The sequence below is a fragment of the Pavona decussata genome, unplaced genomic scaffold (assembly GCF_977016875.1).
Source record: "Pavona decussata unplaced genomic scaffold, jaPavDecu1.1 SCAFFOLD_214, whole genome shotgun sequence".
NCBI classification, from domain to species: domain Eukaryota; kingdom Metazoa; phylum Cnidaria; class Anthozoa; order Scleractinia; family Agariciidae; genus Pavona; species Pavona decussata.
The window spans coordinates 76,914-104,552 of NW_028145619.1; the positions used below are offsets into that span (position 1 = coordinate 76,914).

General features: G+C 37.9%; 1 protein-coding gene across 2 annotated transcripts in view; it reads left to right on the forward strand.

Moving 5' to 3' along the window:
• Positions 1 to 1,753: 1,753 nt before the first annotated feature.
• Positions 1,754 to 27,639, forward strand: part of LOC146460074 (uncharacterized) — a 44,177-nt gene continuing 18,291 nt past the window's right edge. Inside the window, exons 1-4 of one of the 2 annotated variants that reach the window (XM_085088367.1) lie at positions 1,754 to 1,966; positions 10,172 to 11,402; positions 12,258 to 12,395; positions 13,178 to 13,405. In XM_085088367.1, the coding sequence (XP_084944493.1) occupies positions 10,199 to 11,402; positions 12,258 to 12,395; positions 13,178 to 13,405 (1,570 nt within the window). In that variant the 5' untranslated portion in view covers positions 1,754 to 1,966; positions 10,172 to 10,198. Of the gene's footprint in view, positions 1,967 to 8,657; positions 8,674 to 10,171; positions 11,403 to 12,257; positions 12,396 to 13,177; positions 13,406 to 27,639 lie in introns of those variants that run through there. The other variant, XM_085088368.1, reaches the window with a different exon arrangement.

The following is a 27,639-nucleotide window of genomic DNA, read 5'->3' on the forward strand; positions in this document are numbered from 1 at the left end:
AGAAATCGACCCGTTTTAAGACACGGTATGCCCCTTCAGGGCATCCCGCGTAATTAATGTACCGATTTGTGACTACGAGGAAGAAAAAAAAAAAAAACAAGATGCCTGCTATACTGGCATTACGCGAGATGCTGGGGCTGATTCATTTATTCCAACTGTATGCTTTGCCGATTGATAAAACTATCCTTGCTAATGGAATAGTTTGAGTCACGACGATCGCGTTACGTTGTTTTCCGTGTGTTACGCGACTCAGACTATCAGCGGAAATTTGTGGAATTCCATTACGATAACGTAAGCTTCTCAATGACCTCTTTTCAGTCTCGCGTCGTGGTCTAAGACTGTCAAACAAAGCACGATTCCTTCACTAAGAACTCACCAATTTCCACCGTTTTACGTGTCGGGTGCTTCTTAGAAGTTATTCTTTCGATTTACGGCTTCAAAATGGTGAAATTTCCCTTTGAAAACGGCACACTTGAGTCCAGAACATGTTAAAACAATATGGCGCGACTTAATCCGTCTTTAATAAATATATCAAATGATGCATTGACGTCACACAGGTAGGGGTGAGTGGGTCCCCTCCCTCGCAATATAAGCGACAAGAATGGATTTTGATTGGCCTGCTTTTGTTGAAGACAATCAAAACAATACATCCCGAGTAGGAGAGGGGAGAGTTTAATGAATAAATTAATGTACCGATTTGTGTATACGACGAAGAAAAAAAAAAAGAAATCGACCCGTTTTAAGACACGGTATGCCCCTTCAGGGCATCCCGCGTAATTAATGTACCGATTTGTGACTACGAGGAAGAAAAAAAAAAAAAAACAAGATGCCTGCTATACTGGCATTACGCGAGATGCTGGGGCTGATTCATTTATTCCAACTGTATGCTTTGCCGATTGATAAAACTATCCTTGCTAATGGAATAGTTTGAGTCACGACGATCGCGTTACGTTGTTTTCCGTGTGTTACGCGACTCAGACTATCAGCGGAAATTTGTGGAATTCCATTACGATAACGTAAGCTTCTCAATGACCTCTTTTCAGTCTCGCGTCGTGGTCTAAGACTGTCAAACAAAGCACGATTCCTTCACTAAGAACTCACCAATTTCCACCGTTTTACGTGTCGGGTGCTTCTTAGAAGTTATTCTTTCGATTTACGGCTTCAAAATGGTGAAATTTCCCTTTGAAAACGGCACACTTGAGTCCAGAACATGTTAAAACAATATGGCGCGACTTAATCCGTCTTTAATAAATATATCAAATGATGCATTGACGTCACACAGGTAGGGGTGAGTGGGTCCCCTCCCTCGCAATATAAGCGACAAGACTGGATTTTGATTGGCCTGCTTTTGTTGAAGACAATCAAAACAATACATCCCGAGTAGGAGAGGGGAGAGTTTAATGAATAAATTAATGTACCGATTTGTGTATACGACGAAGAAAAAAAAAAAGAAATCGACCCGTTTTAAGACACGGTATGCCCCCTCAGGGCATCCCGCGTAAAAAGAAATCGACCCGTTTTTAGACACGGTATGCCCCCTCAGGGCATCCCGCGTAAAAAAGATACCCGACCGAAACCTAGACACGTCATGCCCTGCGGGCATTCCGTGTAATTAGGGATTACCCCAGAGCCCGCGCGCGAAACCGATACTTCTTGCGCGTATCGATATTTAGCAATCCTATAGTATCGTGACATCCGACACCCGTGATTTGCATCAATTTTTTCTTGTTGACTGACTTGCTGCTATTGTAGCTCAAATGGCGTTTCGATTCAGGCGAATTTTAACATAAAACGGCACTGAATTGAGCATGATAAAAGCGCTGGACCAGCTTTGAGGAGGCAAAAACAGAAAGTTAATCTGCAGGAAGAAGGAGAGAAGAGCTGAACTGGAGTTTGCATCGGAAGAAAATGACCCGAGGAGGGAAATGGATTCTGCAAGCGTAATCAGGAATTTGCTGACTTAAAGGTAAACTATTTCCTATTAGCAACTGATTATGAGCTCGAGAACGAACGTTTGTATCTTAAAATCTTTGTTTTTGCATTTCAGTCTCCAGATTTTAACTCAAAGGGAATTTAGATTAGCTAAGATTTGCAGTACCTTCGCCAATCAGGCATCCTTCGATTTACTTCCGGTTTAGTTCCTTCACGAAAATCAGAGGGGATCAAACTAAAACCCAAGCGTTTAAACAAGGAAAGATAAGTTCGAACTGGGGAAATTAGGTTATTGTTCTCTGCTTTGGATGATGCAGATTCGGCAAGCTACATAAGTGCAAGCGTCAAGCCGAATTGTGCAGAAGGTGTTGATAATTTACCTTGTATCAATGATGAATCACCGACTTTGAAACAAGCGTTTGAATAAGGAAAGATTCCTTCAGACTTTGCAATTTTAGAAAAGAAATCAGGTTATTGTTTAGTGCCTTAAATAGTTTACATTCATACATTCATTATATCATGAAATAATGGCTTATTTATAGTTTATTATTATAGGCTAATTAAAGTGATCATTTGCCTATTATCTTTTGAGGCCGTTATAAGGGAAAAATCTGTTTACTGTAACGTAGCATAGGTTTGGTCTGATCCAATCGAATTTGGTCAATAACCATTTAGTGTGAGTGTAGTTCAATCTATGACATCATTGGGCCATGCCCAATTAGTCACATAAACCCAACTATAAAGGGCCTATTCATATGAGCCTGGTCGACCGGGCTGGCTCGGTTTCCGAGATCTTGCCTTGCCACTCTTTTCTTTACAAAAATTTTGATTTGTCCATATGAGAAGGCAGGCTGGCCCGGTTACCAAGATCTCTGTTTTTGTTGTGTATATGGCAAAATAAATGTTGTATTGTAAATGTATCTCGCTAACCAAGCTGAAAATTTATTCCCATATGAACACTCCAGGCCGGATACCTGGACTGTCTTTGACATTTTCATTTTCAACATTGCATGGCATATAATTGGCATATAATTTGTATGCATATTATAACTAAAAGGGTCTAATCCTATAATTTCTTTCTGAGCAAAGTTCAGTCTGCTCTATATTTTATCAGGAAAGGTTCATCATCATCATCACCCCAAGTGACCCGCGTCATGTGGGTCTGGCCCGCATTTGAACGTTTAAACCCGCTGACCCGCCGCGACTGAGTAAAAACTCGCATTTGTGTTCAAGCTCTGAATTTTTGATAAAATCAGCCAATTCCTAAAAGAATCTTAATTTTCATGCCATGATTCCTACAAATAACAAATAAATGGCTCGTAAAACATGTTGAAAAACTACACGAATTGCACAAAATGGCCATTTTAGAGACCCTAATTTTCAAAATTTTTTTTTTTTGGGGGGGGGGGGGGAATGCCCCCAGACTCCCCTAGAAGCTTGCGCCTTTGGCGCTTGCTGCTATCGCCTGCGGTGCTCTTAACAACACATATGACCAGCATTTCAGGTTCTCAAACTTGGCCTCTATGGTTCATTTTATCAATTAATTCGGAAATTCTTACAAGTGAATATTTGGCAGTTTCCTCAAAATTTGAAAATTACTTTAATTATTTCTCTGAATTCCATAAAAAGTAGCTAGCTTATACACAAGCACAAGAAATAGCTACCATGAAAGCCAAGCATTATTACGCAGGGAATTAAGCAATCATCCACCTGTTAATAATGGGCACTTTTGACTGTTTTAGTGGACTTAATTATAACAAATTTTCTTTCGACCATCCACAGATATGTGACTTGCAGCGGAGAGTTTGAAAAAAAATTCTCAGCTAAGTTCAAATGCCGTGCCTCCTCTCTCCTCTTGTAGTCTCACTTTCAGGTGTAGTTCATTCAGATTTGCTTGATTTCATAGAACACAAAAGTCCCTTATTTTTCTTAGATATAATAAAGCAAACAGACTGTAATCATTGTCTCCCACAAGGAGAGAAGAGATTGTTAAATGTTTAATAACTATTGTATAGGTTGTTGACACTTCATTGCTGTCTGCAGGAACAAATTTGAGAAAAAAAGATCAAACCATTGTTTTTGTCCTGAATCATGAACATCTTGTCCTATTTGATTAATTTAAATGACAAATTAACTAATCACTGTTAGGGTTACTGTTATTTATTTATTTATTTATTTATTTATTTATTTATTTTTGTGGGTGGGATGGGGAGAGAAACCTGCATGAGCCCTCCCTCTTCCTGTCATTTCTTTCTGACTGTTTAGCATTTTTTCAATGAACCCACCTCCCCCCCCCCCCCCTCCCAAGCACACCTGACTCTGCATGCTGTCAATAAATGGACTTTTAATTAATATCTTCTAAATGCAGATATTTATAGACTTGCAATCATATCTTTAATGAAATTTTAAAATATATGTATCAGCTTTTTATGGGGTGCAAGACACAGTCACCATAATATTATTACAAAGGAATAGAGAGTTGTTTTTTGATAGTTAACAAAAAAAGAAGGTGAAAATTAATATGGATCTAAAGAAGGCCTTAAGTTTACAATTTATAATAGGAAATTCCTAAACAATCAGAGTTTTGGGTTCTCAGCAATTGCCTGACATTTTTCTGACTTTATGGAGTCATGAGATCATAATGATCCACATCCCCGGTCACAGATAAATTTATTATGCATCCCAGAATTTTCTGATGGCAGTGATCACACATGAAAACACCTGGAAACAATTATTTTCTGAAAAGGTCGGTAATACAGTGTATATTGACCATGTGTCAGGCCCTGAATTAGGCTGGTTTTCAACTGGATTAAAGTTCAGGTGCTCATGCATAAAATCAATTATGCTGGTATACAGGATTTGGTTATTCAGCCTGTCTTGTGTAACTGATTATGGTATCTGGCAGTAGCCCAATTATGATGCAATTATTATATATAGATTACAGTTGTAGTATGCTTAGGGTGTCCAATGTAGGCCAGTGTAGGCAATATTGGTAACCCTGTCAAACTGTCTACAGGGATGTAAATGCAAGCTACTTGTTCAATACAGTACATAAATTATTTTAACGAATGCAACGTATATTGGTGCTTGGCCAACTTTTGTTTTATTTTGATGTTTTGACTGGATAGCTTCTCTGAGTGCCAAGAATTTTAGGCAGGTCTATTTTGGGGGTGAGGGGTGTGGGGTGAGTTTGAGGAGTGGGGATTGAGGGGTGGGGTGAGGATCATGAGAGATGGAGGGTGGGAGATAAGGTGAACCTATGATCTGTCAGCAATAATAAGTTATGTATTTGTAAGTTATGTGTATGTAATAATAAGTTATGTATTTGTAAGTTATGTGTATGTAATAATAAGTTATGTATTTGTAAATTAACCTGTGTGTGAGAACCAAAATTTAATTTTAGTTTAACATTAATCATGTGGGATGATTACCGACGAACATACAATTTAGAATAACAAAAAGAAATAGGTCGAACATCATGCAAACCAATTCATAAAGTTTATTTCTCTAAAAATTAATTGCACATGTGAAGCCATTGAGTTATTTTTTGTTACAGATTCAAAATGGAAGAGCTTTCCAAGTTGTTTGCATGCCTCATCAACTTGTCACATGATCCACATTTTTTTAATGTTGTACACGCAATTGTTGCTTAACAATAACCAAAGATTTGGTACTGCAGTGGTTTTACCAGGGCAATAGACGGTATTCGTATTCTCGGTATTGAACTGGAACTAGCTTGCACACCAGGCTCAGACGGGGGAATCTTTTCACATGCAAATAGTTTCTAATATACTCCACCGCAAGAGCCTCCATTGCAAGCTCGATCCAGTTCAATACCGAGAATACGAATATGGTCTATTATTCTTATACATAGTTAAATTAAAACTGTTCACTGTTTCTCAAAACCTAGGGTCACCTCTCACTCATCACCCCTTACTACTCACCCATCTCCAGTCAATTTTCACCCTCACACCTCACTTCTCGTGCACCTCTCACTCCTCACCCCTTGTTCCTCACCCCTCTCCCCTGTCCCCGTACTCCTCACCTTCACACCTTACTTCTCATGCACCTCTCACTCCTCACCCCTCTCCCCATACTCCTCACCCTCACACCTCACTTCTCATGCACCCTCACTTCTCACCCCTTGCTCTCACCCCTCTCCCCTCTCCCCTGACTCCTCACCCTCACACCCTACTTCTCATGCACCCCTCACTCCTCACCCCTTGCTCCTCACCCCTCTCCCCACACTCCTCACCCTTACACCTTACTTCTCATGCATCCTCACCCCTTACTTCCCTTACTCCTCCCAAATCTCCACACCCCTTATCCTCACTCCTCATGCTTCACTCCTCACCCCTCACTCCCCACTCCTTACACCTCATGCCTTACTCCTCATTCATCACCCCAATTCTCTCCCGCCACTCCTCACCCCTCTCTCCTCACTCCTTACACCTTATACCTTACTCCTCACTCATCACCCCAATCCTCTCCCTTCACTCCTCACCCCTCTCTCCTCACTTCTCACTCCTTTCCCCTCACAGCTCATGCACCCCTTACTCCTCACCCCTCCCTCTTCCCTCTTCACCCCTCTCCCCTCCCTACTCACCCCTCTCTCTTGTAATTCTCATGCACCCTCACACCTCACCTCACACTCCTTACACCTCATGCCTTACTCCTCACTTATCACCCCAATCCTCTTCCTTTACTCCTCACCCCTCACTCCCCACTCCTCACACCTCATGCCTTACTCCTCATTCATCACCCCAATCCTCTCCCTTAACTCCTCACCCCTCTCTCCCCACTCCTTACAGCTCATGCCTTACTCCTCACTATTCACCCCAATCCTCTCCATTTACTCCTCACCCCTTACTCCCCTTACTCCTCCCAAATCTCCTCACTTCTTACCCCTCACTCCTCACCCCTCTCTCCTCACTCCTTACACCTCATGCCTTACTTCTCACTCATCACCCCTCCTCTCCAATCCTCTCCCTTCACTCCTCGTCTCTTTCTTTTTACTCGTCACCCCTCTTCCCTCACTCCTCAGTCCTCACTCCTCACCTCTCTCTCACTTCTCACCTCTTTCCTCTCACATCCCATGCACCCCTTACTACTCACCTCTCACTCCTTACTCTTCACCCCTCTTCCCTCACTCCTCAGCCTTGACTCCTTATCTCTCACTCCTCACACCTCTCTCCTCACTTCTCACCACTTTCCCCTCACATCTCATGCACCCCTTACTCTTCACCCCTCACTCTTCCCTCCTCACCCCTCTCCCCTCCCTCCTCGCCCCTCTCTGTTATAATTCTCATGCACCCTCACACCTCACCTCTCACTCCTTACTCTTCATCCTCACCCCTCACCACTGACAAAGACCTCCCAGGAAGTGGTAGTTGAATTTTTGATTAGTTATGCAGAGACTGCTGTGACATTGGAAATAGCTTGATTATTTAGTCCTGGGAACTTGTGCCTTTTTCTCCATTGTTCCTCTCCCCTATGCACTTTTGCTGACTCATATTCTGAATGCTTGGTATGGGAACTATAAAGCAATATCTTGGTTTTATTGGTCAGATCTCTAATACTATTCAACCATTTGCAGTGAATATTGAGCATAAACATCCTTGCTGACTTCCTTTTTTTTAAATGACCATTGCAAATTGTAGAGGATACAAATATATTATCCATGCAATAAATACTTTTGATGCTTACACATTAACATTTATTTGCTTAATGAGCATGCATACTCAGAATTTATTTAGTGAATGCCTCTTCTATCAAACACCCATGTAAAATTAGCATCCCTTAATTATTGCACAGGTCAGGGTAGAGACTATTCATTTCTGGTAAGTCTATGTGAACATGTGTTGATTTGACTAAAAATAACCACAACTTTAAACATCCAAGTTTCCATGTAGAGATGTAATACATTTACCCTCTCCCTTGTGGATCTAGAAGGGAACTTGTGAGATGTGTGGAGTCCCACCCCTCCCTCTTACAGGATACAAAGGTGGCAGGCCACCAAGTCTTGGCTTTCAGTTCTTACCACAGGGCAAGGATGTCTCTTTAAGAGCTTTTTACACTACTACAGGGTTGTAAACATGCAGTATAAAATCTAATCCACTTAGGGTAATTAGGGGCCATTTCATTCCTTTGGTTAAGGGGGGCGCTCGACCGCTTAGCTCAGTTGATAGAGCACCTGACTACCATGCGGCAGGTCGCGGGTTCAAACTCCAGCCAGACCAACACTTGAGACTTTAAATAACTGAGGAGAAAGTGCTGCCTTTCTAATGAAAATCTGCAAAAGGTTGGATTTTTTTAGCATTCCCAGATAAGGCCAATAAACCGTGAGTACCGTCTCACAACAGTTGTTCAGTAATAATCTGTGGGACGCTAAAGAACCCACGTGCACACAATGTTCACAAAGAGTAGGAGTCTCTGATCTGTCTTTCACATTCATGGGTGGGTTTAGTGAGTGGGAGGGTGATATCAAATATGGACTGGACTACATAAAAAATACGCTATGTACACTGCATGTCATTGATACTGGCTTCCAGTGGCGCCTTTGCATTCTGATGTCCGATCCTTAAACCGCCATGGAATTAGGTGATACATGCAGTATCTAGGTACGTTTCTTTGCTATTGGAGTAAATTTAACAAAACATATCCACGGAAGTTGTCCGAGACACTCAAATATAATTGATTTGTGAACACACCTCACCAATTCTTACCACTGGTACAAACCAGGTACAAATTTTAAAAGCAAGGGTTGATCCATTATCTGATCGTAAACTGCATCTCATGGGAGAGGGAGTGGGGGAGGGACTTAGAATATGTTATACTTTAGCGGTCACAGTCATTAAGGGGCTTTGAGAGAGACTGATGGACGAATCAATGGTAGTTGCTTGCAACATAACCAGTCCAAGATTGGTGTATACACGAGAATTATTCGGAAGTTTGTTTTTAATATAAAATTGCCCCATTTTGTAGGTCTTCCCACCAAGATCCTTTATCTGCTCAATTTCATTGAAGGACAGAAAATTACCCCATGCATGTCATTTTCAATGAAACTAGAATTAGACTGCCGACAAGGAAAGTTAAGGAGCAAATTTTCAAAAATCTTGAGTGAGTGAACCAGCCTGGACGAGTCCCTGTGCTCCAAGGCTTGCTTGTTTTAGCTTGTGGCTCACACAATTACTTTAATATGGTCTCTGAAACTATCAGGAAAGGGACTGGCAGCGGTCTCTAGTCTAAATACAACAATCATGATTGAATAGCAATAGAAATAGTATTTTTTTTTTCATCATGATGAATTGATTTCTTATTTTGTTGAGAAGTGGATTGCCGTCCAATCAAACTATAGAGGTAGTTTTTACCAGAAAAGCATTTCCGAAGGGGTAAGTTGGGTGTACCACCAAGAGGAACATCACACAGAGAAAAGAAATAAGCTGGCTGATATTAGTTGGCTTGTGAATAAAGTGTGAGGTACCTAGCTTTGCGAAGACTGATACTGAGGCCCCAGGTTTTCATTGCTTTTCTCTTCAACAGAATTGAGCCGCAAAGCGGCAACGAGCTGTTTGAGGGAAAAGAAGAAAAAAACCGCTTAGACCAGGGTAAACGACTGATGCCTCATGAATAGGATAGGGACTATTTCAGCCGTCGAAATTCTATTCAAATTCAAATTCTGAGCATTCAGATGATGGCTGTTGCTATGTATTGGTGCTGATTATTTTTCTTTATGATTAATGCTCAGCCTAGTTACTATTGTGTCTGAATGTGATTGAACTTCTAACGGGCGAATGATTCGAGGGAAGCTTCGGAGCAGTTAAATTTCCTGGATTCCTGTTTACACAGTGAAAGTCTGTCTTAATTTCAGTTGCATGGGCCACGGTGTTATGGTCATTTCTTTTTGTCAAAGCACTTGTTAAATGCAGTTTCGGCACTTTCTGATATAAAAAAATTCTCACTCGTGGCCACTTAACAGAGTCCCGCTGCATGCTGTATATGGTTGCTTTTTCATAACGTTTGCTACTACAGATGAAATCTTCACGTTGACCGTTAACATTCGAATGAAGGTCAGTGGATCATTAGTACAGAAGTTTCTCGTAGTATTGTTTGTTTTGCTGTGCAAAATGGTGCCAACTTGTGAGTGCGTGCTTGAATTTCTAAAGTGATACATTCAAACAAAGTTTGTGAGCAGCACTATTAATGCTGCCCTCTAAAAGTCTGTGTTATTCTTTCACAGATTTTTCCTGTGCTCGTCGTTACAACCATGTCAAAAGTGGGGCCTGAACAAAGAGTTCACTTATCCACGAGAGAATTGTTAAACGTAACTCTTCTTGGCAGTGAGTGGACCTCATCAGCTGGTGGTTTGTCCACATTTAACAGGGAGCTTGCGATTCACCTGGCACAGCATCCTGAAGTGCAAGTCTCCTTCCTAGTCCCTGAGGGTGCTTGTATATATGAAGACAAAATAGAAGCACAGAGTTATGGGATAACAGTTGTTGATGCTAAGAAACGCTTAGGCTTTGAACCTCTCGACTGGTTGAGCTTTCCACCTGAACATCTCAAGATGGATGTCATTGTTGGTCATGGTGTAAAGCTTGGTCGGCAAGGCCAAGTCATAAGAGAAAAAAGAAATTTTAAATGGGTACAAGTGGTGCACACTGCTCCAGAGGACCTCAGCAGGTACAAACGTTACCCTAATCCCATTTCAAAGGGTGAAAGGAAGCATGAGGTTGAAGTTGGTCTCTGTAAACTGGCTGATCTTGTTGTGCCTGTAGGACCCAGACTAGAAGAAGCTTACTCTTCGTATTTGCAACGGCATAAAAAAGATGTTTATTCGATCACCCCAGGACTTTTTGATAGAGAATTTGGAGATTTAGAACAGGCTCCTAAGGAGAATGGCGAGTTCAAAGTTCTGTTATGTGGTCGTGGTGATGATGAAGACTTTGAACTAAAGGGATACAATGTTGCTGCCAAAGCATTTACCAATCATCGGCTGAAAACGAAACCTTATCAGCTTATCTTTGTAGGTGCAACAGACGGAAAGCAGGACGAGGTAAGAGAAAAGCTTCTCCAGTGCGGTATCACTGAAGAGCAACTGATTGTGAGAAAGTTTGTGCAAAGCCGGGAAGACATGAAAGATCTGTTGTGTGAAGTGGATCTTGCCATCATGCCATCCAAATCAGAGGGATTTGGTCTCATTGCCCTTGAGGCCCTGTCAGCTGGTTTACCCATCCTTGTGGGTAGAAAATCGGGATTTGCTAGAGTAGTAAAGAATTTTTCATCTGGGAAATCATGTATTGTTGATTCCGATGACCCAGCAGAGTGGGCAGAAGCTATCGAAGGCGTCCGGTTGAGACATGGAGTGAGGCTTGAAGAGATCAAAGCACTGAGAGCATCCTACGAGAAGAGGTACAGTTGGAAGGAACAATGTGAGACACTCGTGGAGAAGATTTGGAGAATGGTTCATGGTATGTATTTTAAGTGGTATTTTGTACTCTAATTTCAATGTGAAATGAAACGAGAATCCCAAAATGCTGTGGGGGTAAATTGGGATCTTGAAAACCTTGCGCTTGTCTTCACCATTGAAAAAATAAATTAGAGATCCTAATAAGATCCTAAATACTGAAAGAAATGTCACTCAACTGCAAATGGGAAGCGTAATTCTCATGTGCCCAAGTATTTTACTAGTTTCCACATTTCTTACCACTTGTTTTTTCTATCAAGTGGAGTTTCGCAGCCCTGTACCGTTTGTTTTCCCAACTCGTTTGAGGCAACAACTTTGAATGATGAATTCAAACTAAGAATCTTGAATAATGACACCACAATAATCAAAATTGTATAAAAAAAAGGCCAAATACCAGTAAAATATGCGTATCGAATCAGTTTGAAAACACCGCATATCAGGCAATCCTTATTATAAGGAACTAATCAACTGGCGTTTAAACAGCAAAACTGACACGCTAGAAATCTTCACCAATTTACTCACTGCTTATTGGAGTTCATTGTAACTCTACTTGATTATACGTATAAGGTTGTTTGCAAAACAAACAGAACGACCAGATTACAAGTGAGAAATCTGTGACTGTTGAATTCAAGGACTTGTAATATGCCGGCAGTTAGGTATAGTTTCATCTTCGTAATTTATTTTTAGCCTTTACCCACAAGTATCACTATGGTTTACGTACTTTTTTGTCCAGAGCACAATTTTTAATTCGTAATTGACAAATTGGAGGAAAGACCCAGATACCAACTGGCAGTGATAAATTCGAAGCATCAGATGGTATAAATGTGTCTAATGGTCTGTTTTTGTCTTTGATTTCCAGAGGAGTCTGCTGCAGAATCACTGAAGTCAGTTTGCGAGCCTCGTTTAAAAAGGAGCGTTTCTGAAACCAAAAAAGATACAGTAGCCTCAAGCAAGAGATCTTATTCAAGGAGCATTTCAGAATTCACTTTTTCTCAAGGTACAGATTAAACCAGACATATGTTTGAACAGGAAGTGTTATTTTTAAAATAAATGTTAGTGTTATGCACTGTTTAATTTTAGATTTGAGTTAAAATGTTTCCTTATATATTCGGGTGCCATTGAATAGAGTGATACCGTGACTATTTTAAGTAGCTTCCTACACGTTCTCCTTGAGAAATTCTGGCACAGTGTGAGGGTTAACCGGTAATGGATACGACCTGGGCCCGAACCATTAAAAAAAGGAATGTTAGCCTAACCAAGCCGTCCAAAGTCGCTGTTACTTGCAATTGACGCATATAATAATGGCAATGTTGGCCAGTCTGACATCTTACAGAAAGGACTATGTAGTTCCTTTTGAGGAGTTTGTCAGAATGAAAATTGTAAAAAACCTTCAATATCCTCCCCGCCTCCCTCCCCCCTCCCCCCGCTGTCCTCCCCCTCTCCTCCGTGGGCATACCCGGGTTTGACTATGTGCCGTGCCCGGGGGTTGCGCAATTTGAACCGGATTTATCTTTTGGTCTGTGGGGTTTTCCCAAGTTTGGGGGAGTTTTTCAAGGGCAGGATTTCGCTTTTGTGGACGAATGGCTAACTCAAAACGCACTTCAAAACATTCTTCGGTGTGTCATTAATGTAGCTCTGTCTGCAAACTATGAACAGCAAGATCTCTCCTGCTAGGTTTGTCCTGGTGTTAACGTGAAACTTTATCCCGGCTTTCTACACTGTAAGCTTAAAGTTTTACGAGTACAATTTGACACCAAAATATGAACGTTGGTTTTACAGTGCCTTCTCGTGTGAGTGGCAAAACTTCAAATGTAGAGTTCCTTTTTGAAGAACAGTCACGTGCAGACACACCAGACGAAGCTGGTGCGCCTCATTTAGGGTATCAACCTCTACTTCCTGAGGAAAAGAAAACCTTTGGAACAAAAGAAGATGGTCCATCATTCTCGGATGCAAAATCTCTCCAAACTGTCAGTAAACAAGAAAGTCCAGGATCCACGTCCGACACAGGTTTGTCTTTTCCTGCTACATAGATGACTACAAATGTGCCTTTCAGTCCCAAGAGTGCGAAAGGTCAAAAGTTAATCCAGTATAGGCGCCAAAAGCACCACTAGACATTACTTCTCAAGAAATAGCTTTAATATGAATGTTGACTTTTAAGGATTTCATCTGCACATTGAGAAAATAATTAACACCTTCCATAGCATAATAAACAGCACCACAGAAGTAGTATGGGACATGAGGGGATCAGCGCCTTTTTCCAAAATTTGGTTCATTTTTTTTGCGCTAAGATTTTTCATTTAAAAAATCGTTATTCTTTAAAAACATCCGTTTTAAAAAAAATCTTTAAAAAAAATAGCATCAATTATTTTTCCAAGTCGAATCAATTCAAGGCAATTCAAGTTGTCAAATAAATTCAAGTCAATTTTTGGATTTCTATATTAAGATATCCACAAAAGTGCGTTTAAAAATTGCGCTGTATTTCAGAGCCATTTCCAAACCAAAAAATGACCAAAACGAGCTCATAAAATAGCAAAAGTATTTCATAAAGTAAAAACTGGATCAGCGCCTTTTCCATTTTTTTGCGCTAATAATTTTGCCATAATTTTGCGCTTATTATTTTCCGCGTAATTAACCATCAAATCATCATCATATGGTTCAGGTGAATCATAGAAAATTTGGATTAAAGAGAAGGTACTAATATTTTTTTAAAAAAATATGAGTGCAAAAAAAATAGACTAAAGTTGTTAGAGTAATAGAATCATTCATTCAATTTCACATGGTTCATCACATATTTTTTCATCACAAATTTCTCCATTACATACATATGAAATATATCCCCCATTTACTTGAATACAGATACTTCCATATGTTTCCCTGAAGACAACAAAATAAAAATTTGTTTCCACTAAAACATTAGTATCACTAATATCGTATTCTTCCAGTTTAATTGGCTTACCTGAATAAATTAGATTTACAGTTTTTGGATCTCGACTGAAAAAACATTTTTTACAAACAGAAGTTACTATTCCCTTATAAAAAAATTGTCGATATGTTCTTCTTCTTCTACAACTATGACATTTGGTTAACCGGTTTAATATTTTGATAAATTCCTTTTTAATATTGTATGAATTATATTTTACGATACTTTTGATATGTTTTTCAGCTTTAATTGGAATTTTTATGATATATTTATTTTCCATTTTTTATAATATTATATAGTGATATCTTTTTAAGCCTTTTTGGAAAATTTATTCTTTGCTGTCGATAGCTTGTCTCTTCGTCGTTACTTTTTTTCTTACGCGTAAGAAACGCATTCACGCCATTATCCAAACACTGTTTCACTTTCTCGGAAATGATGTAATGCAGTGGGACTTTCCCGCTTGCGTCTAAATTTAGTCTATTGTTTCCAAGGTCATGTGACAGTCGTATGATTCTATCGACCAATCACAATCAAGCAAGTAAACTTTATCAGCAAAGTTTACTCATAAAGTTTTCTTTTACTAACGATCTTTACTGAGAAAGTTTGTGCGAAAAAAAAACTGAAGATGCCGAAGTCTATGTCAGCTTTACAAAACCAGATTTCTGGATATGAAAGAAAATATGATTTTATACCATCTGATATATACCTTTTATCATCGAAGCAAGATAATGACACTTTATTAAGTTCAAAGCTCCTAAGTTGATGTCCGTAGCTTCGATAATATTATCGTATTTTTTCTGATAAAAATATGAGTTTGAGTTTGAAAATGTTTATATATTAAAAAGTTTCACATTTTGCATGACAAAGGATTTTTTTGTTTATGAGTTTTTTTCGTTATTTTTCTTACACGTATTAAACAATATTGTGTACAATAATATATTGTATAGTAGAATGAATTGTGATTTGGAAATACATGAAGGTTTCAAGGATTTTGGAGAGTCTTGTCCTTTCTGTCATGAGCAGTTTGAAAGTCGTCATCGAACGAACGCGAACAATGTTGTGATAATGCTCATATAATTCTTGATAGAGGTTATTCAGTTTGTAAAAATTGCGGGCAAGTTGCTGGCTATAAAGTCGTAAATGAATATGTTGATTTCCGAGAGAATCTTTACCGTATGCATAAAAAGAGCGTTTACAATCGAAAATATCATCTTGAAAATATAATCGATGATTTATTGGCAGCATCGATTATATGTGTTAATTATCAACAGAGGGTAAAAATACATCGTATTTTCGCCGAAATAAATAAAATCCTTCCCCAAATTAATGGGAAAAGGAAACGTACTATCAGTATAAAATTTTTATTAGAACAAATTTTAAGCGCCATGGGATTAGAACACAGTCCGCTTGTCCGTATAAAGTCTAAAAGAACCTTAACAAGCTATAAAGAATATTGGAACCATATATTGGATTCGATTGGTGGTGAAAATAACTTATCTTACATCTTTGCTTGTTTATCGACAATCGGTGTGTTGTCTAAAATATAATCATCAGCATGTTGTAGTTTTTTCAGGAGATCATCATCGAATTCGCCACTTCTAAGGATTTCTTTTATGGATATTAACAAGTCCCCATATCTTTGAAAGGCGTAATGACATTGGTATGTTTTTATGTCAATATTTTTATGCTTCAAATATATTTGAATGAAAAGTGAAACAGCAGTAGCCGCAACAAGAGATATGCCTGAAGTGGGTATACTGCTGGATAAACCGCCAGCAGCAATAATTGCAGAACTGATGTTACCGATTAATTTCCCTTTCCTATAGGATTTATAAGCTTTTTTGTAAATCCACATTTTTTTGTGATATGTTTTGTAATAAGATTTCAATTCATCGATTTGGTCAGATGATAATGTGTTGCTGACGTGGTTAAACTCTGTTACATCAATCATAGTCTTCTATAATTATTGTCACACAAAATTTTATGATTTTTTTAAGAGCCTCATTGATCGTGCTGATTATTAACGGTTTTATTTTAGCATGCATCATAGTCTCCAATAGTCCTTTGATGTTAGAATCCAATTGCACCAAAGATTGTTTTATACTATTGTTAATCAGTGGTTTGATAGTATCCTCTGTGTAGCTCTGGAGTTGACTGAGAGATATTGCATGATTTGGTTGTGTTCCATCTTTGATAATCAGATGACGGTCTTCTGTGTCAAGGTGACCATCATCATTGACGTGAATTGGTTCTTTGTGTTTGGATTGAGGATCTATTTTTTCGTAAACAACAGTATATTCAATTTTATTTCCGTATTCATCATCCACGATATGGTTTCCATTTTCATCTTGAACGAATGGCATTATAATATATTATTACATATTAATGAATAAAGTGATGGACGTCAAATATTATCTCAAATTTCATGTTGTTTCCATTTCGAAGTTCTATTTTTTCGATGTTTGGATAGTCACTATCAATATTAATTATTACATTTTCATTGGGTTTATATGCGAAATTATATCGATCATTACGTGGACCTTGTTTTGTGTATCGAATAAAAAGACTATCATTACCGGTTTTCGATCCTTGAGTAATGATTTTGATTTTTTGTATTTGCATTACATCTGATCTTGTGAAAGGTAATCCATTTATCGTGAAAACTTTTGAACTATCAATAGTGCCGAAGTACTGAATTAAATTTGTTGTGATTGCATTTATCAAATATCTTTTTGTTACAGCCTCTTGATCATTGGTTGGATCTTTTAAACCTGTTATTGTGTTGTTGTCCATATCAATATCAACCTGCATTTTCATCTTGTTGTTTTCGAAATCGAACATCTCATTTTTTAACCCATCATAAACTCTTGGATCTACACTATCACTCCAACCTTTGATACCGTAAATAACTAAGTATCCTTCTGGATTTTGAACTGCAGCTCTGCCATGGATGACTAATGTTATACGGTCAGGTATGGTTTTGCTGTTATTATTAATCTGAACAAGAAGTTTGCCGTACGTGTCGAATGCTCGGTAGACCTGTTTGTGAATATAGACAGTTGTTCCCTGAGTTGACAATGATACATTGGTGGATTCAGACCAATAGTATTCGAATATCATTGTGAACGTTCCAATGAGTAATGGATAAATGTTGAATGAGATACCACTTCGATAATCATTAGACCCATCAGTATCCTTGATCATTGTGATTGAATATGCTTTCTTATTTTGGTGAGCTGATTCTCTGAAATTGTTTTCAAACCCATTTACCCTGATATTATTTTCTGAAGCTGATTCATCTGTATCGTACAGGTATTTGAATTCGTTTGTTTTGTGACTGCTAATCAAATGTGATTCAGCAAGTTTATCTTCAAAATACTTTTTATTTACACCGTCTCTATCATTGGTTGGCTCTTTAACATTTATCAACTTAGGATCATCCAAATTTAAATCAGCAGTCATTGAATTGCTCCCATCTCTTCTAAGGGTGGTGTTAAAAGTGGTATTAACTGAAGTTACAACAGTATTGATAACATAGGTATCTCGATTGTCAACATAGTTTTTATCAGCTTTGAGATTCAGCTCGGACACCCGAGCAGCAGCTGATGGATCTGTCGATAATTTCAGAAATTTAATTTCATGACCACGCATGTCTAGATCACCACCCATTGCAGCAGGATTTAGACGGTTAAGAAAGTTAAGATCAACGTAGTATTTATTAACAGCATCAGTATTATTAACAGGCGGTCCCATATCTTTTATCCGATGTTGATCCATATCAAGATCACTATTGGAAACTTTTTGTTGGTATTTAGTATCACAAAAACCCAAATTGACAACATCATAGGTATTTTTTATATCAGCACCAAGATTGGTGATTTGTTTATTACCCATATCAAGGTTACCAGTCATTGCTCTAGAGCCAATAAGAAGTAAGTAACCAGTTAAATCAGGTGATGGTATTTTTTTAACAGAATCATCAACATACTTTTTATTCCCAGCTTGATCGTCATTATCAGGTTTCAAAACATTAAGAGCAATTCTCCAGGAAAGTGAAGCAAAGTTGGAAATGAAAAATTTTAACCCCTCTTCAATTTTTGTGTGTAGGTAGGTTACCTTGGGGGATAGACAAAAACAACCATATTTGGATCGGCAGATGTATCGTTGCCATGGTAACCGCACTATATGACGTCGGCCTTGGGACCATGTTTTGAGCAAAAGTTCCACTCTCAAAAAGTAAAAGTAAACGAGTCTGGTTCTCGAGTGCATATGAACCAATTCAAATGAAATTAATACAGATGGTAGAACCGCTCTCCCAGTTTATAAAATTCGCCATTACAATAATTTGGGTTTTATAAACAAGAAGAAAATGCTCGTCCTACTATGTTCCCTGTCAGCCATTTAGACAAGCAGGAAAAACAAGCACAACGATATTCGTTATTTTTCCGAAAGTACTCTTTCCACATAAACCAAATTAGCAGCAGAGATTACATAGATATTGACGTTTCTAAATATTATAAAATCAATTTGGGGAAAACTTTACTCTGGCCATGGGTGTTGAAGACACCTGGGACAAATTGCAAGAAATTGCAAAATTGGTAATTTTGAGAGCCCTAGTATTTAGCACAAACAGGCTTTAGAGATAGAAAATAAGCTTCAAAAGTATCTTTTATCATCTTGTCTGCTACCTACATTTAGTAAATAAGGTTTTGGCGAACAAATTTGATGAAATATAAATTGATACAAAACCTACCTTGAGGGTTTTGGGAATTTCTTCAGGATGCTTTCGTCGCGTGGTTCTCTCCAGTATCTCTCCTTCACACGTTCCGTCTTTTTGACCAAATCTAGCGCAGACTAACAGTTACTCCCATTGAATATCCAGTTGGCTGTGTTTTAGACCAGGGATGATGATACAAGTAGCCCGCACACACTTGACAAAGAATAGTTGACAAAGTCCAAAACATGATCGTAATGCTTGCGATTTCTGCCATCGAGCACCTAAATTCATCAATATTATTCAGCCAGGAAGTAAAGTAGATGTCTTGAGATCGATGTACAAAGCAAATGCATGCCTTTGAACAATCCAAAGTAACGTCTTTGGCTAAAATCGAGTCAGATATTGCGATAGTTGACAAGCCAAGAATGGTAAATAAACTGAACGCATAGGCCGGAAGTCCGAGAAGCACGACTGCTGACCGGATGTAACACAATGTAATGGGATGTAACACCGGATGTATGTGTAATGATATCCTCTTGTAATGGGGTTGTTTCTCAATGGCAATGGTGAAGAAAGCCAAAAAAAGAAAAAAAAAAGAATAACCGAATGAAAACAAAAACAAAGGAAATGGAGCTGAACTGAAGCTTGGGCGGAAAATTGAACGCATGATCATAATAGCCACACCACCCCCCCCCCCCCCAAAAAAAAAAGATTGCTCTTTAGACTGTGAAAATGCAATTACAAATTGAGTTATGATAAACTGTTCGTGACAAGAGAATGAAAAATTCGCGCGTGAAATCTTATAATTATTTACCTGCACGGCAAAGAATAAGATCCATTTCGTCGCTGATTTCATCACGGTTTATACGGTCCGTAGGCTTGCACGTGCCTGGAAATATCCCTTTGACATTGACTGAGTTTTATATTGTTTACACTGCACTCACAAACCGAAACGTCCCTTTTGAGATTTGAAAGAGACCAACTTTCCATTGTACCGACCAGGATATTTTCCTTCGCACGACGATATGCAAATTTCCCTTACGGTGTTTTTGATCGACGGCACAAATTTACGTCCGGTCACCCCTCCCCCACCAAAAAAAACAACAGCAAAAAATAAATAAATAAATAAACAGAAAGAATGCCAAAATTTGGGCAGGTATTAGGTACTGAATGTGAAAATTTATCGGCTTGAAGAGGACTTATTTATTTCTGGAGGAGAGGTGGGTCAAAAATTCCAACTTCGTAACTTCTAATGTGTACGCTAATGCCCCAGATCAGCGACGTATCTTACATGCAGGCCATCCTTAACATCCAATAAGCAATGAATTAAAACAAACAAACAAACCCAGGAAACATGGGCGGCTTATGTGGTTGCGTAAAACGACTAGTGAAGCGCTTTTATTTTGTCCTTTATTATTCACCACTGTAAAACAGTCATAAAAGCGGATCAAAAGTCATCCTTTTATCCCCCTATCAATGATAAATTGTACCAAAAATATCTAAAGAAGAGATAATGCCATTGCGACAATTAGCCGAAGCTACAAAAACAAACAAACAAACAAACAAAAAACGCGTATATCGCATTTAAAACTACATCCGGTCAGCAGTTTTGCTACTCGCATTTCCGGTCTACATATGTTTGGTCGTAAACAGGTCGTAAACAACGATTTCTTCGCCTCTCAACCATGCACCACGGAATTTACGGCTCGATTTAGCCAAAGACGTTTTTCAGAATCGTCGCAAACATGCATTTGCTCAGCTGTGATCTTGATGCATCTATTTAACTTCCTGGATGGATTGTATTGATGAATTATTTCGATACTCGACACACGACTGTGTTTGACCTGTTCGACTGTTCTTTATTCGGGTTAATGCATCATCATCTTTGGTCTAAAAGAAGATGTTCGGCGAGGCTAGGCAGTTAGATTTGTCCTTTCCGCTAGAGTCTGTGCAAGATTTGGTCAAGAAAATGGAGCGAGCGAACTGAGGAGAGACCCATCCTATACGACAAAAGCATCCTGAAGAAATTCCCAAAAGTTGCAAGGTAGGCTTTGTTTTAATTTATATTTCAACAAATTCGTTGGCCAAAACGTAATCAATCAAATGTAGATAACAGATAAAATGAATGAAAAAACCTCTGAAGCTGATATTCACTATCTAAAGCCTGTTTGAACCAAATACTGGAGCCCTCAACATTTCCAATTTTGCAATTTTTTGTAACTTGCCTCGGATGTCTTCGACACCCATGGCCAGAATATAATTTTCCCCAAATAGATTTTATAATATTTATAAACTTCAATATCTATGTAAGCTCTGCTGCTAATTTGGTTTTTGCGGAAAGAGTACTTTCGTAGAAATAACGAATATGGTTGTGCTTGTTTTTCCTTCTTGTCAAAATGGCTGACAGGCAACATAGTAATACGACCAAGGTCTTCTTGATTATAGAACCCAAAATACTCTAACAGCAAATTTTATAAACTGGGAGAGCGGTTCTACCATCTGTATGAATTTCATTTGAATTGGTTCACATGCACTCGAGAACCAGACTCGTTTATTTTTACTATTTGAGAGTGAATTTTTCGGTCAAAACATAGACCTCAGGCCGACGTGATCAAGTGCAGTTTCCATGGCAACGACGCACCTGCCGTTCCAAATATGGCTGTTTTTGTTCATCCCTCCAGGTAACCTACCTCCACACAAAAAATGAAGGGGGGTTAAAAATTTTCATTTCCAACTTTGCTTCACTTTCCTGGAGAATTGCTCTTAATACCAAAAAATGTTTTCCGTCCGGTAATATGTTGTTCTGTTGATGTGACCATTATTTCGCTTTTAGCTCGTCCACCATAACCATCAAAGTTTTTCAAATCTGGTATAGTAAGATGAATGTTTTCATAAGACTGATGCTCAGTCATTAATCGAACATCATTAGAGCTACCAGCGCCGTCTGGTGTATCTTGTAAATATATGCTGTTGGTATGAACACTGCCAGTATTGCTGTTAATAACTGATTTATTATTGACGACTGTACCTGATTGTGCTCCATCCAATAATTGAATCTGACTCTTTGTGACAGCATCATTAGGATTAGTGCCTTGTTTGACATTAACCATTTTTTTGGTTTCTAAGTTATAATCACCATTATCTGTTAGTATAAAACCAACGCCTGGAGGACCTTGTTGTCCTATTGATCCAGAGCCTGATGTAGAAGTTGTTTCATCATTGAAAATTCCCATTATACTAATTGATTAGACTGTTCACTAACCTTCGGGTATTTCAGGTTTAAACTAGTTTAAATGTCCCTAAAAGTTTCTTTTTACCGCCTTCATAGGTCTATCCACATAGAGAAAAGAATATGGTTTTTTGGTGGCTTTAATATATGTTCCCTTATCAACTCCCAATTCACGGGATATCAGACTCTTTTCATTATTGCTTGGGAAGTCGTAGACACAGAAATGTGAACAATTCAACCTGATGTCCTTTGGCGTCTTGTAAAATGATTGACTAAGGTAAATAACAGAGCAGTTTTTATGCCGACCTCTTATAAAATAATCGATTAATGGTTTTTGGTTTTTATCACAAATAAAGTCATCAAACACGACAATCTTTTGTGATTCATCATCCATTAAACTCTCAACTGGAACTATCTGATCATTGCTATAAACTATCACATCATAACCAACACTATTTGATATATCATTTAGCTTTTGAATCATATCTTTATACTTTGCTTGTTCTAGATTTTTTGCATAAAGGTGTATCTGATCATAGTAGAGTAATGGTTTCATAAGCATGTGATAAAGAAGATTAGTTTTCCCCGAACCAGAATTACCACAGATGAGCATTCGAAATGTATCATTTGGCATGAATCCATACAGACGTTTGAAATTATTGTTTTCATTTTCATTGTCATAGTTTGGAATATCCATTATACTATTTTATTAGACAATATTAATATGGATTTATATATGATTTCTGAAAGATAAGTTTAGATAAGTTTTGATAAGTTTATGTAAGCAAATAGTATAATGGATATCCAACGATTGAGACAAATATCTGAAGCCAAGATTAAGACCGGAATCTTAACTAAAGCGGTAAGAGACACGTTGAAGGAGTACAAGCATAATAAACAAGATTTACAACAGGGTTTTATCAGAAACGTTCAAACCAATAATTAAAGCTCAGGAAGAGACAAAACAAACAATTGATGCCAAACAGGATAAATTAATTGAGCAATTGCAGAAAAACCAAAAAGCAATCACATCAGGTTTGGAGAACATTGAGATGTTAGCAATTCAGCCTGAACAACCACAACCACAACAAGCAACAAGACTGCCGATTGGTTTACAAACCAGCTATGATGAAATCATCATATGAATCAAATCTGGACAAAGGATTCAATGATGAGGAAATTGAGATACTGATGGAATATAAATTAATTCCACCTAGTTCACTATTAGAATTTATTAAGAATGGTAAGCTTACTTTTAATGATTATGATTATATGGTTGGGAAAGTAATAAAGGAAATTGGTAGACAAAAAGGTGTTTTTATCAAGAGGTAAAGGTAAAATCACAAATGAAGCTAAAATCGATATGTTAAACATGAAAATGGGGGTGGTTCAAAAATACAAAGAAAGAATTAAACTAATCCCAGAAGGTCTCAAAACCCTCGAAGATCCTGAAGGTAAAAAAAAACCCTCAGTGGTAAAGGCTTGCATACACAACCAAAGCGGAATGCGTATAAGATAAATCAATATGGTCAGTATGGCGGTCTTATGATTGATATCCCCAAATTGATGGGACAGTTGAGACTTGTTGCAACAAAAGACGATCAAAAGGTGCTTGATAAGAAGGTTGATTTTGATACTATCGATCTCCTCACAAAGAGATTCAATTCGAAAAAGAAATACAGCGATATAGCCAAAATGGTTTTCAATGAATGAAACCAACTGAGTGAAATTCCAATCCATAAAACCAGTAATAAGTTCAAAAAAATAGGATCAGGAGTTGTCTATTTCAATAATATAAATGACCTACTTGACAGAATGGAATTACTTGGTGGAAGTATACTAGCTGGGAATAACTCCGTTAAAAATGAATTTTCACAGATTGCCCATAAATTGAATCAACTAGGTACGATTTCCAATAAACAAGTCATTGAGCTGTTGAAGAATTATGTATTCTAATGATATATATGCAAGAACGAGAAATAAAGATATCATCCGTTAATCGTCAAAAAATAGGTAGGAGTCAGCCTGAAGACTTTTCAATCAAGTTCAATCCACCAATTCAACATGACAGCAATATGAAACATGAACTAGCAGTTAATCGTGTGTCAATGACTTATTCATGGCATAATATCAATAATAAAAACAACAATAATAAAATCAAATACGCCAATGATAGTAGAGCCAATTGGGAAACAATCACATTTGTTGATGGTATGTACAGTTATGATGATCTCAATAATTATATTACACAAGCCATTGAACAAAACGATGATAAACCAGCCAATGGTGTGGCTGTCAAACTATTTTGTTTTATCAAGTTATCGTGTCTTTGTCGAACTTGGAAACAAATGGAGATTAGATATATCCAATTCAAAATTCGGTGATCTGATCGGTTTTGAGCCCAAAATAATAACACAGACTGAATATAGCAGCAAACTTCCAAATATAACCAATAGTATTGATGTCATTAACATAAATTGCGATCTTATAACTGACAGTATCAGCGATGGAGTATTAACAAATACACTAATAATGATCCCAACAGATAATTTAAGAAGATCATTTCCATTTACTTTTGAGCCAAAAAGAGCTTTATTCAGTCCAGTATCAAAGAATATTATATCCGAAATCAGAATAACGTTAACGGATGCATTGAACCGGGCTATTGATTTAAACAACATTGATTGGTTTATGAGTTTGATCCTTCGTTCTAGTCCTGATATTGTATAATTTATTTGTATAATGCGACAAAGGGAGTTCTAAAGAAGATTTAACCCAGAATTGGGTCGTTATGTTAGAAAGAATATTTATGATGAATCAATTGTTGGAGGGAATATATTCCAATCAATTGCATCAAAATTGTTCGGAAAAACGGCAAAAGAATTAGCTAAAAAAGGAGTTAAAACAGCAGCTAAGAAGGCTGTTACAAAAACTGGAGAACATATTGGTAATAAAGCCGGAGACAAGATAGTTCAGTTATTGAGCAAAAAACAACCTCCAATTTTGTCACCTACTAGTGTGTCCACTCAGCCAAAGGTGACAAAACAACTTTCTGATATGGAAATAGCAGATCGAGTTAATCAGATAATATATGGTGGGAAAATGAGAAGGAGGAAAATTGTGTGATACAATAAAAATTGTGTGATATATTAATATAATGAAATCATTCAGGAATCCAAAATATTTAGAACGTTATGAAGATGTCTTTTTCGAACTTGATACACCACTGAATACTGGTGATCCAGGAAACGACAATTCTCAGAAGAAAACCGGATACAGGTTTGTGGTTGACAACACAGGTGAGGTAACACCTTTCTACTGGTATAATTCAAGAATCGCATTGACCTTCAAAATACAAACAATGGCTAACGCTAATATTGCGGCTGAGGATCATAATGGGATTGTTAATGGATCCCATTCATTCATCAACAACTTTGATGTTAAACTAAATGGTCGGAAAGTTGATGACTGTAACAATGCAAATCATGCTGTCAATATCTAGAATCTGTTGGAATATAGTCAAGACTATGTCAACTCAACAGCTACTAATGAATTTTTTTATTTGGATGCAAACCGACACGCTGAAGAAAGATCTGCCGAGGCTAATTACAATAAAGGATTTGCTGCAAGAAAAACACTTTTGGGTGTATCAGCAGATGTTACAACAGAAATTACTCTCAATGGTTATTCATTTTTTGAGGCACTACGAGATGAACTTCTTCCTTCAACAAGATTGGAAATAAATCTACAAATTGAATCAGATAATAATCTTATTTGGCAAGCTGGGGCTGCCTTCCGTGTTATGATAATGAGGATGCAACTAGTTGTGCCAAGAATAACTTTCAATTCAGAAGGACTGTCATTATACATTGATCAGTTTATGAAGCCACATAAGTGGTCCTATCTCCGTGAAAACATCGAACGATCAAACAGTACTAGACTACGATCTGGCACATTTACAATATCAACTGGCATCGAACGACCAAGACATGTTTTGTGTTCATCATCAATGATGCCAATATTGGTGCACAAACGACTAATCCTTTCTTGTACAACACATTCAATGTTGCTAATGATCGAGCACTATCATCTGCCCATCTGGTTGTTGCAAATGGTAATGAATATCCTGATGTACACTACAACCCATCAACTGATATGACACGTGTTTACCGAGATGTACTGAAGTATGTTCATGCAAACAATGAATATGGACAAGGTACACTTTTGAATGCATCTAATTTCAAATCATTATTCGGGCTTTTATACTTTGATCTAACAAAACAAAAGACGGATATTAGAGATGGAACAACGAAACTGGTATTTCATTATGAACTATCAGGTGCCGCAAACGCAAACTACTCAATTTATGCCCTCACTTTATACGAACAAGATGCTGAACTTGTGCAGAAAGATGGGAAATTACTATTTCGCTAAAAAAAAATTATCTAGACATATCATATACAAGATATGACAAAAATTAGCAAAAGCATTGAGAAATAATTCAGCAATAAGAATCAGATTATCACATGATGAACTAAACGGACCTGACCAACTTATGTTAGCCAAAACCCAAATAAATAGATTACGAAAGTCAATGGAAAATGGTACTGGTTCTGATATCAAAATATCAAAAACACAGATACGAAAAGCAGTCAAAATGGGAGGGAGCCTATGGTCATCATTATTCAGTCTGGTGCTAGGGCACTTCCAGCTGTAACAAGTCTTGCTTCAAAAGCTGCTGGTCCACTGGCTACAGGAGCATTATCTGGTCTTGCCAGTCTTGGTGTTGATAAGATATTCGGAAAAGGGCAGGTTGGTGGGTTCTCAATTCCACAAAACAAAGTTGATCAATTGATAAAGTATAAAGATTGGTTGACAAATGAACAAAAGAAACAAATCGTTAATGCAATTCATACTGGTGGACAGATTGTTATCAAACCGACAAAGAGTCAATCAGGTGGTTTCTTGGGTACATTATTGGCTTCAATTGGCGTTCCTTTATTGTTGAATGCATTGACGGGAAAAGGTTTACAAGTGGATAGAGAGAGATTGAGACGGTCTGTACCAGTTTATGTTCCAAAAAATACCAATGGTGGTTTGGTTCTTCCGGCTGATTATAGACCACCTCCATTTTATGGTACTTGGAAACAACCCATAGGCATGGGAGTAACAAAAAAAAACCTCCAAAAAAGGAAAAGGGTTACTACTGGGAAAAAACAGTCCTTTCAAAGACATTCCACTAATCGGGGACATATTGTAGAATTTATTAATACTCCGCTTAGCAATTTTGATCTTAATAATTGGGTTAAACAGCTTGGTATCAAATATTTCAGAGGAGTTTTCAGCAAAGATAAATTACCCATGTCCATCAGAAA